This window comes from Falco naumanni, chromosome 8 (assembly GCF_017639655.2).
Source record: "Falco naumanni isolate bFalNau1 chromosome 8, bFalNau1.pat, whole genome shotgun sequence".
Classification (NCBI taxonomy): domain Eukaryota; kingdom Metazoa; phylum Chordata; class Aves; order Falconiformes; family Falconidae; genus Falco; species Falco naumanni.
In genome coordinates, this window is record NC_054061.1 from 19,629,114 (window position 1) to 19,643,005 (window position 13,892).

At 47.0% G+C, this 13,892-nt stretch overlaps 1 protein-coding gene across 2 annotated transcripts; it reads left to right on the plus strand.

Moving 5' to 3' along the window:
* Nucleotides 1-3,273: 3,273 nt before the first annotated feature.
* PAIP2 (poly(A) binding protein interacting protein 2) lies at nt 3,274-12,836 on the plus strand. 2 transcript variants are annotated; one of them, XM_040604000.1, is made up of 4 exons: nt 3,274-3,294; nt 7,718-7,877; nt 10,296-10,475; nt 11,744-12,836. In XM_040604000.1, exons 2-4 carry the CDS (start codon nt 7,740-7,742, stop codon nt 11,807-11,809), a joined length of 384 nt encoding a protein of 127 aa, XP_040459934.1. In that variant the 5' UTR covers nt 3,274-3,294; nt 7,718-7,739; the 3' UTR covers nt 11,810-12,836. The 2 variants fall into 2 exon arrangements, with proteins under 2 accessions (XP_040459934.1, XP_040459933.1); XM_040603999.1 differs by lacking the exon at nt 3,274-3,294 and adding an exon at nt 3,312-3,457.
* Nucleotides 12,837-13,892: the final 1,056 nt, after the last annotated feature.

A 13,892-nucleotide genomic window follows, 5' to 3' on the forward strand; every position in this document is an offset into this window, starting at 1 on the left:
CATCACGTTTATGTGGATAAAAATGACTAGGGACAATTCTTCCAAGCACACTCTGTTGGCCAACAGGGAGGCTGCAGTGCCAAGAAGCGTTTCCAAATGAATCTTCGTGAATTTACTGAAGCAAATACATCTAGCAGACACAGAATGGTGTTTTGTGGAAGTAAAGTTGTAACTGCTACATCCTCACAAAAAGGGGAGGTGTTCAGTCCCTTTTGTGCAAGAATTAAGTATGACTTCATCTATTGTGATGGTAGCAGTTTCTCTGGGGACTCTGTATAGAGCAGTGAAATGCAGATAAGCAGCTAATGGTGCAGATTTTATTTAAATAGCATATCCAAATTATAAAACCTTACCCATGCAGTGACTCATTTTTGCACTTATAGAAAGCTGTAACTTACTTTGTAAATGACACACATTAGTATGCAAAATTGTTTGTGTTTGTATGAAATTGATTAAATGTAAGGCAGTGATATGGTCTTAAAACTACAGCTTCCCAAGGCCCCTGAAAGAAAGTGCAAGCAACAGCAGCCCTGCAGTCAGTTCTATTTTGACTAAGTCACAAGGATGTACTTGAACTCCCACTTGCTTTATGATGACATTTGTCATTCCTCTGTCTCAAAGAGGCTTGCTTAGTTCATCAGCCAAACAGAGGACTTGACTTCAAAGCTTCAGTGTTTGTCAGTCATCCCCTTCTCTCTAAAGATGGTAGATAAGAATTTATTTTGAAGGTCTCCAACTTCCCCAAGCGTTTTAAGTTTTTTTTACAACATGCAGTTAAGATTAATGTATTGAGATACTACAGCTGTGTATGTTTTATTTTTGAAGTACCCTTTCCTTAGCTGTTGTGCAGTTTAGTGATCTTTAATCTGGTGTCCTCAGCCTGTTCTAAATGCTAACCTGCGTGACTACTGGGGATTAAACTGTAGGAGGATGTTACATCATGTTTAGTGTCTACACATAAAGAATTCCCAGGCAGAAAGTAACTGTGGCTTAGTTTGACTTCAGAGTCAGAATATCCCTTGCTCCCATGGAGTCTTTCTGCCATCAGTGGTTGTTAGGTGCCTGATGCTTTCAAAACCCTGATAAAGCTGTATGTCTGCATATGTGCAACGTGATGCTTTTATACATCAGAAAGTAAGTCAAATCTCAACTGCTTCTGCAAAATGCCTTCTGTTCACATGCAAAGGACAGGGAGAGAATAGATGCCTTATGTTAATTTCTGATGAAGGCCTTGGAGTAGCTTGATCTTGAGGACAGGTGCCAGGAACACGCTTTGGTGGCAGATCGCTCTGTGGTCTTGCCACAAGCTGCTTGCTTTTTAGAAATAATTGTATCTGCACTGTAAAGGGGTGAGGGGAAAACACACAGAGAGCATGAGACTAGAGTGTAGAATATTAGACAGGCTCTGCAATTTATGATGCTAGCTTTTGTATGTTATTTTCAACTTCAAGAGTACTCTAGGGGCTGTTGCCTCTGCTGTGTGTGTAGTTCAGCAGAGGTGCAGCAAGGCCCTGGGCTTGCTGAGCAATGCAGGAAATAAATAGAGATGCTTCCACTATAAATGAGGAAACCACATGTTATGCTGGATTTATTAAAACAGAGTTGCAGATAGTTGTGGAAATAAATAGTATGGGCATAGTAGTTTTGATATTTTTTTTTTTAAAGGATGATCCTTGCAGAAGTGTTTTAAAGTTTGTACTTGGTTTGTAGGTAAGCATTTAGCGAGCATTTGACAGGCCAGAGAAAGCTTATAGGCCCTGGAAACAAGTTAGTAGTGGTGACCAATAAAATCAGTATAAACAGCTTGAGCAAGGGATTATCAGTCCCCAGAAAACCTGAGAAAAAAAAAATCTGAGAAAACCCAGACTCTATAGTTGGCTATCCCTTACTAAAATTTATGAGGAAGGAAGGAAGGAAAGGGCTGAGTAGAGATATGTTAATGAAATCGTTATCCTTGGCTAGCCCCTTTCCTGCTTACAAGGCAGCCTGCGGGAGGGCTCGGGTAGGGAGTGCTTGAGTAGCGTAGGGAGTGCTTGGGTAGCGCAGACTTCCCAGCCTAACAGGTGGTGTAACCGAAGAGCTAAGCTGAGCGAGGTGGTCTGTATGCTGCTAGCTCACTAACTTCTTGGGTCTGAAAAAACGTGCTTGCATTTGGTAACTCTTTAACTACTAATGGATTTCAGAGTTATCCGAGGTTGCCAATTTCTGCTTAACTTAGACCTCAGTAACACATTTCTGGGCAGAAACATTTTTCTGCTGTAGGTTTCCCAGCTTGCTCTTGTGACAGTTTTCCTGCTTTTTGTGATGATTAGCTTACAAGTCCATCATGTGGAGGGATGGCTTTGCAACATTGCGTTTTGACTCCACATCAAGTCAGACTATTCATCAGTGGCTTGAATGGAACAAAGGGCTTTTAAGCTCTTGTGCTGTCTAGTTCCTTTGCTTTCTAAGAGACAATGAAGATCAGAGACTGGAAAAGCTTGTACCAAGGCAGCATGTTTGAGAGGGTGGGTAAACACAGCATGGCGCTCTGATCATTGCCGAAACCTCTGTGCTGGTTGCAGCAGGTAGTGTCTGAAGGAGAGATACTTCCACCTTAAAGAAAAAGGGGGCGGGTTGAGATCCAAAGGACAGAATAAGAAATTGGTTTTTCAACCTATTTTGTAAATAGGGTTGAAGTCTGGGTCCAGGAAAGTGGTATCCTTTACCCCCGGCAATACAGAGCCTTAAAAATGCGTGGGTCTGGCGCAGAAACACCCGTTATGTAAACACGCGTGTTTCCAGAACGTGCAGAATTTCCTTGGCCCTGAGGCGGGCTGGCAAAGGCCGGGGCAGCCCTCGGGGCGCAGCGGGGAAGGCCTTCCCGTATGCGCCGAGGGGCTCTTCCCTCCCCGCGCTGCGCTGCCTGCCATGCCCGGCGCGGGGACCCGCGCCACTGCCGCTGCAAGCGGGGCAGGCTCGCCCTGCCGGCGGGAGGCTGCCTGGGGGCTGCCTCTTCATCAGCACGACTGGCCGCTCGGGCCGCCGCCGGGCCCGGATGCCATCACGCCCGGCGCCACAAGATGGAGGCTCGTCCTGCCGCGGCGGGACTACCCTTCCCGGCGTGCCCCGCGCCACCGCGCGAAATGGCAGCCAGGCCCCGGGGCGGGACTACAGCTCCCAGCATGCTGCGCGGTCGGCGCAGAGACTACGTGTCCCGGCATGCGGCGCGCCGCTCCCTGCCAGGGCCGCCTGCCGCGCGCGCCGGGCCGCCGCTTCCGGGGGAGGAGGGGGCGGCGCCGTGAGGTCACGCAGGTAGCGGAAGTGATTTCACGTCCGGCGGGCTGCGGTGCTGGGAGGGGAGCGGGGCGGCGGGCGCGGAGCGGAGCCGAGCCGGGAGCGAGCGGGGGACGAGGCGGCGGTGGCGGAGTAGCTGGGAGCCGGCGTGCGCACCCGCGGCCCTTCCCTCTGCGCGCAGGTGAGGCGGCGCGGGGGGGAGGGGGGCGCGCAGCCCCGGACCGCCGCCGCCTCCGCCGCGGGGGGAGCGGAGGGAGCCGCCCCCTCCCCTGAGGTGCGGCCGGGCGACGCGGCCCCTTCCTCCCTCCCCGTGGTGGCGGGGCCGCCCCGTGGCGCCGTCTTTATTGTCTCCGGCTCCATCCGGGTCCTGAGGGGGGGGCGCTCCGGCGGCGCGGGGCCTGACGGGACGGAGCCCCTGCCGCGGGGGCGGCCCTTGCGGGCGAACAAAGCGGGCGGGGGGGCGGCCCCTGCGCCGTGAGAGCCGCGGGAGGCCCTCGGGCCCCGGCGGGGGCAGCGGGCTGGGACCGGGGGCTGGGGCCGCCCGCTCCGGGAGGCGGGGGGCCGCGGTGCCGGGGTGGATGTCTGGGCTCGAGGGTGCGTGGCCGCCGCCTGAGCGCGGTGCGGCCTGCCCGGGCTGGGCACCTGTGCTCGGTGCCCGCTGCAGCGGGCGGGCGGCGGCGCTCGCTGTGGGTGAAAACATAGGCGCCGAGAATGGCCCGTGGGGGGGCGGCCCCCCGGTCCCCGGGAGGACTCGTTAGCCGCCGGGCCTGCCCGGCTCCCGGCGGGGCTGCGGGGGCTCCGCACGGTACAACCGACTGTGCCACTGCGGCGGGTGCTGGCACACCATGTGGGTCGACTGCTCCCGATGAGCTCCGGTGCGCTGCTTTGAAGTGTTTATATCAGATGGTGTTGGCGTGCCTTGTGAATTCGATTAAGAAATCTGTTTATCATAGGGAGTACGAGCAGTTTACTTGATAACTACCACTTGCTAATCTAATTAGATAACAAGAAACCTGGTCAGTGCTCCTGACTCACAAGAGTAATCGCTAGTTAATAAACAAATAATACCGTCTTCTGCAGAAGTTCAAAGTACTCCCTGCTGCCCTGAAACAGCTTGGCTTCAACTTCAGCTGCTATTAAAATCCTAACGTGCTACTTGCTGTTCTGTGTTGCTTTTGGGTGCTTCAAACAAATGTCTTTTCCCACCCACCCCCCCCCCCACCCCCGTGTGTTTGGGTTTTTTTTAATCAAGGGTAAGGACCTGAGGTTTGCTACATGGAGTTAGGCCCACTGACCTTATCTTCTAGAGTAGGTGGTAGATAATCTTCTTTTGTGATTGGGGTTTAAATGCAAGATCTTCAATCACAAAGCTTTGAATTTTAATCATGATTTGTCTAGGGCTCTTCATCACTATAAACACAGGAAAATTCACAGAAACAGGTAAATTAATGGATCTTCATGATGTTCTGCATGTTCCACACTTCATACGGAAAACACTTTGAGGTAACTGAAAGTCCTGTTGTTACGGGATTTTTAATTTCTGACTTCATTCCTAAGATGAAAATCTGATTACTTTTTTTCTTAGTGTCTTCCCTTATGCACTTACACTGTTCTTCCTGCATCACCCCCACTCCCTGCAAAAATCCTAGAGTAATTGAGGGATGGATCTCCAGTCATATCACTATGGCAGAATTCTCCATATTGTCTGTTCCTTAGCACTATTGTATTTCCTGTTCTAGTTTAAGGAGCTTTGAGATCCTCTGCTTGCCACCTACTGCCAGATGGCAAATGTATTATTTTTATTCGCGGCAGTAGTATAGCCTGTCGCTGTGGCTTGTTTTCTACAGCAGCCGCCTTAGATTGTGACTTTTTGCCAGACTAAAGTGGCATTTGGCTCTAGCTCATGACTAAAAAGCCTGTATCTAATACCAGTGAAACAAGACTAATCTTGTCTTTGCAAATGAGCACAGAAAGCCAACTGGCTTGTATCTTGAAATGGTGAAATGGAAAAAAAATGTTGCTTTTATTTATTTGTTTTATTACAAGTTGCAGAAAATGAAATTACAAGGAGTGCTATGAGTAAGGGACTGGCCTGGGGCTTCCTAACTGTTCATGCAGGATAAGCATTTGTTGACTTGTTTTCCTGTGGGAAAACATTAGCAGACTTGGGGCTCCAACAGATAAACTGCAGTTACTCAGGGTGAGCCTCGGCTCTTTCTTGAAGATAATCATCCACATCGTCCTTGGGCAGTAATGGAAAAAGTTGTTTTGGTCCAAACACAAAACACTGAACTTCTTTCCTCTGCTTCCTAAAGCAAACAGCTTGTGTTCTACAGGAAGGCTTGAGAAACTGGAAAACTTAGTCCCGTGAGTCAACAAATTAACCTTTCAAGCTTTTATACAAACAAGGAGGGGTTGGGTTTTTTAATTATTTTACCTTTATAGACTTGTCTGAGTGCAGTCATCTTTGTACAGAAGCTGCCTAGAATTTGTCCTGAGTACCTTAAACCACTGAAGCAGTTACTTGGCTGTAGTATAAATTGTTGGCGTGCAGAAAGCCCAGTAGAACACAGATACCAAGAAATTGGGCTTTTTAGGCTCCGAGGTATTTTATTTCTTTTAGTCCATCCTGTTTAGCTTGTGAACAGCTGAAGTTGCTTAAAGCAATTTCAAGCTTGAATTGGGGTGTTAAATGCAATGTCTCTTCCTGTTTTATGTTAAATGCTGCCAGTAATCCTGTGCAAGTTTGTTTTGAAAGAACATCAAAAAGAACCTGTTTTCTCTTGCTAGAATACCCGGGTTCTGGTCTCATTTGTTGTACTTCCTAGGGAGCTAAAGTGACTTCCGCACTTGGGTTTGCCTTTGATTTAAAAACCTTGAATAGAGCAAGCCAGGCAAGTTCCTTTTTCTTTTGTGCTTTTCTTAATTGATTATTTGGATGCACCAGGGTTTTGACCTGGTATTGCTGAGAATACATTTTGAACCAAAACTTACATTAATTCCATACATAATAGAACAACAGAAATACAAAGAAAACTTGACCTGCACCGTGATAAGCCCTTGTACTCTAATAACAATGGAGGCTATATTTTGATATGCTCTTCTCTGAATAAGTAATTTTTTGATATGCAGACAACAAGCTAAACCGGTGATTTGAGAATAAAATAAAAATATTTTCACTCACTGCTGCATCATTTCATTGTGAATTTTTAGCACTAGAAAAATATTCAAGTTGGATTATTTTTTTTGAGCATGTTGTCACATGCTTTATATACAATTTAAAAAAAAAAACAAAAACACTGCCAGTATTAGTATCTAAAAATACACAGTTTTTCCAGTATTGATAACTGTACTTAAGCATGGTACAGGGAAAACAGCGTTGCCTGGTTTAGAACATCGCATTTTCAGTTAGAGCCTAGTGTGAGCAGTGGGGTCTCTGAACTCAAGAGTTCCAAGCTTCACACAGGCTTGTGAGCCTGACAGAAAGGCTGCGATACCATTCTTATGGCAAGGACCTAACAGGCCACGTTCAGGCTTTGTCTTGCTTTTGGTTGTGATTAGGTGGAGCAAAACATGGTTGCCAGCTGTACCTTCACGCCTTGAGTTCGGGACGCTGCAGTAGCACATATCGTGGACACGCAGAGGTGTTGAGCGCTCTCCAGGCGTGACTCAGTCCATATTAATGAAGTGCGATGAGAGGCGAGCACGTACTCTACCAGTGCCTTATGACATTGTCTTTACCCAAAGCTTCCTAATCAGTGGGCTTTTGCTAATGAGATATCTGTAATAACTGTCGTGCCAGCTTGGCTCTGTGAGGCATCTGTGCATAATGGTTTCTGCCTTGCTTGCAAAGGTTTCCCAGTGGTGAAATGGCCGTGACGATTGGTTCATGCGAGCACCATAGAACATCCCATAACTGAATTTGAGTAGGCTAGAAGTCACACCCAAGTTTATCCTACCATGGATATCCTTGGAAATTCCCCTGAAGTTTTGTCCGCTGCCTCTGAAACAGTATGTACGCTGGGCATTTCATTTCCAGGGGAGTTTGTTGAAACTCAGGTGGGAGCTTTAAAAGTATTTTGGAAAATAAATTTTCCTTTCGTTTCTTGAAAGTTACCGTAAATAATTTCCTACTGGCAAATGTGCATGCTTTCTGGGGGTTTTTCTGTCACTTTTCAGTGGCCTTGGTGCTTGGCATTCGCTGATCTAGTGAGTTCTGATTTGGGAAATTAATTTGTTACTCAAACGTGCATATAATGGAAACAGCGTTTCTGGTACTCTCTTTACTTGTTGCGATCAGCAGAGCTTCTCTGCTGCAGTCACGGTAAGGCTACCTGGAGCCTTCACACGCAGGTGCAGCCTTCCCTTGGGCCGGGCTTATGCAGAAGCAGGGTGATGAGCAAATCTGCGCACCTTTAATTACTGCATTTCTTAATTGCAGACTTCACATCAAAGACGCAGCCATGAAAGATCCAAGTCGCAGCAGTACTAGCCCAAGCATCATCAGTGAAGATGTGATTATAAATGGTCATTCTCATGAAGATGACAATCCCTTTGCAGAATACATGTGGATGGAGAATGAAGAGGAATTTAACAGGCAGGCAAGTAGTTTCGCTCTGTACATGTGTGCTTTACCATTTTCTAGCTGAAGGGAGAGGTGCTGTGGCTTAGCAGCTGGGGTACAAGACTGGCAATCCTTTAGAGATGGAGTTTTTAGATAGACCTGCTAGAATAATTCTGGGGAATAGGCAGATCTCTTGTTTCTCTGGTAATAAATACCTATGTTCTGTGATCTTGGTGGAAAATACGGGAAGTGCAGCATGTTCTAATGCACCATTAATTCCCGACTTCTGCAGGAAGGAGGGAAAAGAAAAAACCCCATGCAACAGTTGACAGACTTTATGTGGCAGTTGGGAAGGGCCAGGTCTTGCTGGGCTACTGAGCTGTGGAGGTTTTACATGTGCAAACATGCTGGCTGTTGTCGTTCTGTGCTGGATGCAGCCAGGTGCATACCTCCCTCGTCAACAGGGCTGCTGTTCCCCAGCGAGTTGGTGGACATAGCTTTTGGGTGACGGTCCTGCTTGTTGCTTAATACTTGAGTGTCTTACAGCTGGGCCTTCGCAATCAGGTTGGGAGGAAGCCTTAATTTCATCTTTCACCTTGCATCTGGCCACAGTTTTCTCTCCTGTGGAGGCTGGGAACAGCCTGCCTCTTTCCACTGTCCCTTTCTTAATCAAAACTTGATCTTTGTACTCAAGTAGGTGCTTTCTCTCAGCTCCAGCACAGTATGGCTGTGCTGAAGTCTGAGCTGCTGAAACAGGATATGTTTGCTGCTTTCTCTTTAGGGTGCCAGCAGGGCCCCAAGCTAATCTTGAAATTCAGGTTGCTCACAAAATAGAAATTCTCTTGTGCCTATGCCAGGATGGCGTGCCTCAGTGTTGTTTTCTGTTTTGTGGGTTTTCCCTCCTGGGGACTGTACTCTAGTTAGCATATGGCATGTGTAGTTCTTGGGGAAGGAGCTGAGAGTTGTACTGTGAATAAACTATTTTTCAGGTACGGACTCCACGTTCAGAGAAGAGGAAGGGTGGGAGCGTGAGGGGAGAACAGTCTTGTTCAGGCAGGCAAACACCATGTGGCAGCCTGGTCACCTGCTGCTGCAGGCACATCTCTGTGGGAACCTGAACAAGTTAAACTTGGGCTGGAAAACACAAAGAGGCAATATTAATTTCAAGACATTTGGGGAAGCAAATGTTATTTAGCACTTCCAGAGCTGCCATCGGAGGCATCTGTAGGTGTGCAACCATGTAATAAAAAGCCTGGAGCAGGGCAACCCCCGCTGTAATACTAGCTTGTGGCTGCGTGCCCACGGCTGCCTCTTACCCACACGCAGGACAGAGACGGTGCTTTACAAGGATTGATTGGAGACTGCCATTCTTGCTGGCGTGCTTTACTGGAGAAATCACTAAGTCAGTGTTTCATGTGGGGTTTGAATTGTCTGGACAGTGAGAGTATATGGTGATGAGTCCCTGTTCCCCGAAGCTGTGCATCCCGAGCACCAAGTGAGCTGGTGAGTGTGTTTGCCCTGAGCACAGGGGACCTAGATTTTATGGGAAACTCTGGCATTAACTTTTTTGATTTGCTTTTTGTGGTATGTAACTGAATTTCCACTGTCGGATCAAGTCTGTGTTTTGATTTAGAGTGAAGGATAGATAGGAAAACTTGTTTGAGCTTCCAATGAGTGAACTTTTAAATCTGTCCTGAATCATTTTTCCACTCCTTATGTCTGGCACGTCATTCACACCAGCTTCTATTTCCCTGCTTTCCACACTTAAGTACTGCGATGCAGGACATGGAAAACTTGTCAGGATGAACTCCCTCCAAAGCTTGTTTACTGAACAACCAAGCAAAACTTTCCTTTAATCTGCAGTGTGTGTCAGTTCTGCATCCGTTGATTTGTCTTGCTTATAGTACAGCGGGTCAGCATTCTTAACAACTGCTGAGATCGTGTTGTGTTCCTTGGGTGAGCAGCCCAGGAGATGCTGCTTGTTCCCTGTTCCAAGTGACAGTCGGTGGTTATTTTCTTCTCAGGAGTCTTGCAGGATGATTTTCTGGGGACTGTGCCTGGCTGCACGTGTTGTCCCTGGTTCCCTTCCTCATATTTGGAGAGAGTTCAGTCCAGACTAGTTGGTACAACTGAAATGTTCACTTGGAACCAACATTTTCCTTCTCCTTGAGCTCGTAACAAGCTGCAAACAACAGCCAGGGCTATGGGGTTTTTCTGCCATTCCCTTTTAACTGCAGCCCAAGTTCCTGGGACAAAGAACTTTTCTACATTAAAAAAAAATAATAAAAATCAAAGTTGATTGCCTTCCTGCAGCACATGCGTGGTGTTCTGCAAGAAGTCTTGCTGCATAGCTAGAAAGAAGGTCAGCTAGGTGCACAAATCACAAATCTTGAATGAAGACACAAGCTCTCAGTAAGTTTGTTAGTTAATGAAGCAGTTCCTTCTCGTTGTTTAGATCGAAGAGGAGTTGTGGGAAGAAGAATTTATTGAGCGCTGTTTCCAGGAGATGCTGGAAGAAGAGGAGGAGCACGAATGGTTTATTCCAGCCCGTGATCTCCCACAAACAATGGATCAAATCCAGGACCAGTTCAATGACCTTGTTATCAGTGACAGCTCATCACTGGAAGATCTGGTGGTAAATTCAGTTTCTCATCATATTTCTAAGGCTTGACATCTCTCTTTGTCCAGGGCTGATTTTTGTTGCTGGTGATGGCAAGAGAATAGTACCCTTTACATGTAGGCCAGAGACTCTTAAGCCATGCCAGGTGATGAGGGGGAAAGGTGAAACGGTTGGGTAAGGGATGTTTCCTCAAGTGACGTGACCTGTCCAGTGGTTTTCTTTGTAACCACGCGGTGCCCTTCCTAGCCCATGGCATGTAAATTCACGTGGCTTTGGGTATGCATAGTATGTTATGAAAGAAAGGCAGCGAGCAAAGCTCGCTGACCCTGTGAGGTGCCATTCACTGACAGGGCTGCAAAAGTTTCATTTGGCATCTGTCAGCACTTCACGTGTCGGGGAGGTACGAGGTCTGTTCCAAGGTCTGCTTTGGGTGGTGTGAACCATAGCAGGCAGATTGCTGTAGAAATCCTAAGGAGGGGGAGAGCAGCTAAACTGTGGTGGTTTGCCTCTTCCTTGCCCTTGTTACTTCTGTCTGGAGCTTAACTAAAAGGAAAGGACAATGTGTACATATTTTTCCCTAACAAAATACGAAGCTACTGATAACAGAGTACAGAAAACATGCTGCTGTGTCGCACTGCTGCTGTGAAATTCAGATGCAAACCTCTACTTTTCCAAGCTTAAGTTCTAGACTCGGTTAAGAACCCAAAAGCCTAATCCTCCGTCTCTATGGTAAAGAGCTCATTTTGAATGTGCTGGCTGCCCACTAGAACTGCAGGGCATTTGTAGCTTGCCAGGTGGGAGGACAGGATGGTCACAGACATAGAAATGTAAAAAATCAATACAGAGCTCATACATCAAATTTCCAGAAGCAGCTTAAGTTCCTGGAACAAGTCTCCTCTTGCTTAAGTAAGCAAGATCTAAAAACCTCATGACACATTTTAACAGCTCAACTTCAGAAACCGCTATTTCAGCACTAAGCGAAGTTGCTGCATTTGATGCATGCCTGTGGTTTTCTTGTTCCTTGTTCCCTGACCCCTCGTCTGACTGACGCATCCAGGTGGTGCTGAGGAGGGATGGATAATTCAGGTACTTGCACAAAGGCGTAGGCTTTTCTGGTGATCATGGAGACTTGTGGTATATACAAAAACCCTTTTACGTGCCTGACTGTTCCTCTGAATCTGTAAAGTGTTCCTAACGCTCTGTCTGCCTAGGACTGTGTTCAGCTTGAAAATGGGAGGTTAAAATAACGATTCAACTAGACTTTCTGTTTTTCCCTTCCTCAGGTCAAGAGTAATCTGAATCCAAACGCAAAGGAGTTTGTTCCTGGGGTGAAGTACTTAAATATTTGAGTAGACTGGGCCCTCTCTTGGTGGATGTAGCACAATTTCCACACTGTGAAGCCAGTATTAGAAGATTTAATTGTAAAAGCTCTCTCTTCTTGTCACTGTGTTACACTTATGCATTGCCAAAGTTTTGTTAGTCTTGCATGCTCAATAAAAGTGCTGAGACTGTTATTAAGTAAATCTGTCAAAAGTTTAATGGAAACATAATTGGGCCCTGGCTCTCTGCAAAGGCGGCAGTGAGGTAAGAAGCACCAGTCAAGTTGAGACAAAGTACCACGTCTATAAAACCTTCTGCAGACTCTGTCTTTTTAAATAGGACTTGGAATTTGCTATGGGTGGTCTGTTTTTAACTAAAGATGTGTCAACTGGTGCGAGTTTGCACCTGATAATGCCTTAACTTGAAAATGAAAGCAAGGTTATCTGATTGTTATGCAAATTAGCTAACTTTCCTTTTGAAATATCAGTATTGTTACTAATCTTAATTTTTCCCCTTAAAAAAAAATCATGCTTCTTTTAAGCAGCATGAGCATTAACAGAAAAGTTACAGACCTGTACAGAGTCATAGATTTCAGCTACTGAACTAACATCCAAGCGATTGGAAGGACGAAATTCCCTGTACTTTGCCGTATGTTATCATGTTAGAAACGTTTCGCTTCCCAATTATGTTCAAGGAGATGTGAGTTTCATCACAATTTCTTCCAAGAACCCAGATACATACATAGCACTGCCTATGTAACTTTTAGCGTACAACTTTATTATAGCTGGATTTAACCAAGAAAACCCTAGCATTAGTGATTTGAGTGGTGCTTTTCCCTTGCTTTGTTTAATCATCACTACACAATAGTCTACAGCACAACAACTTTTTTTTTTTTTCTTTTAATAAAGCTAGAACAGTTTTGGCTTCTTAAACTTCATATTCGGGTAGGTTAAGCTGCCATACGTGTTCAGTGTGAATAGTGTTTAAGTTGAAAATATTGTAAAAAAATTATATTTTTTCAAAAATATTTAAAAAAATAAATAATAGTAGAACTGACGTGGTGGCTGTCTCATGAATATGCATCTCACATGGAAACTCGCTTGGCAGCGCACAGAGGGAAGGGATGACATTATGGGTATGGTGCCTGTAGGGTTGTTGGTAACACGATAGCCCAAATACTCGGCTGAGGCTGGACTCTTGACTGCTCTTTTATTTCTTTCCTCCCGCTTCATGTGCTTGCCTGGGCATATTTTCCTTCGTTCTCACCGCTGCTAATCCCAGTTCAGCTCCACTGCTGCTGGCAGCACGGGCAGTCCTAGTTAACAGCTGATGGCACTATATAAAGCCTGCTGCAGGGGCTTTGGCGCGGGCGCTGTTGGAGCTGGGGTGCTCGGTCCTGTAAACCCCAGAGCTGCAGGAGGCCGGGGGGGAGTTGTGGCTGCAGTAGCGGCCCCCAGCAGTCCTCGGGTACTGGTCTGATCCACCCCTGCTTCAGAACTGCCCAGCCTTGCTGTTACAGTCCTTTCGTTTCGTTTTGTTTTTTAAAGCTCAGATTAAACCAGGTGGAAACACTGCAGAATTTGGGCAGTACGGGAGGAGTGAGGTGAAGCCCGTACGCAGGTGTTGCCCTACAGCACAACCACATCGCTGCGTCAGTCTCGCTCCAGATGAAAGAACCCAGCTTGGAGGAATTTAGTCAGACCAACTCGTTTTGCTGTTGCTCTGCAAGATGTTAATCACATTTATCCCAGGCTCCTCACCGAGCACTGCTTCCCCTCTCCGAGCCAGAGATCTGGCCTTCCTGGAAGCGGCAGAACTCCCGGTGTTTGCACTGACTTGGAGATGGTCTAGAGCTGAGTACCTAAAGCCAGAAGGTCAGGAAATCGCACACCACCGTGCCCTGGTTTATTTTTAGCTGGAGTGGGAGTTTCACTGGAGAACCCCCGCGCGGCTGGCAGCAGTTGCTGCTCAGTGAGCGTCGTCCCGGCATCTCGGCTCGGGGTGGGTGGCAACAACGCTGCTGCCAGCACCCAGCTTGAGGAGCGCCCAGCCTTGCCGTGGGTTGGTTTCTCCGCTTTGGTTTTTTCCCTGCTCTACCCCAGCCAGCCGTGT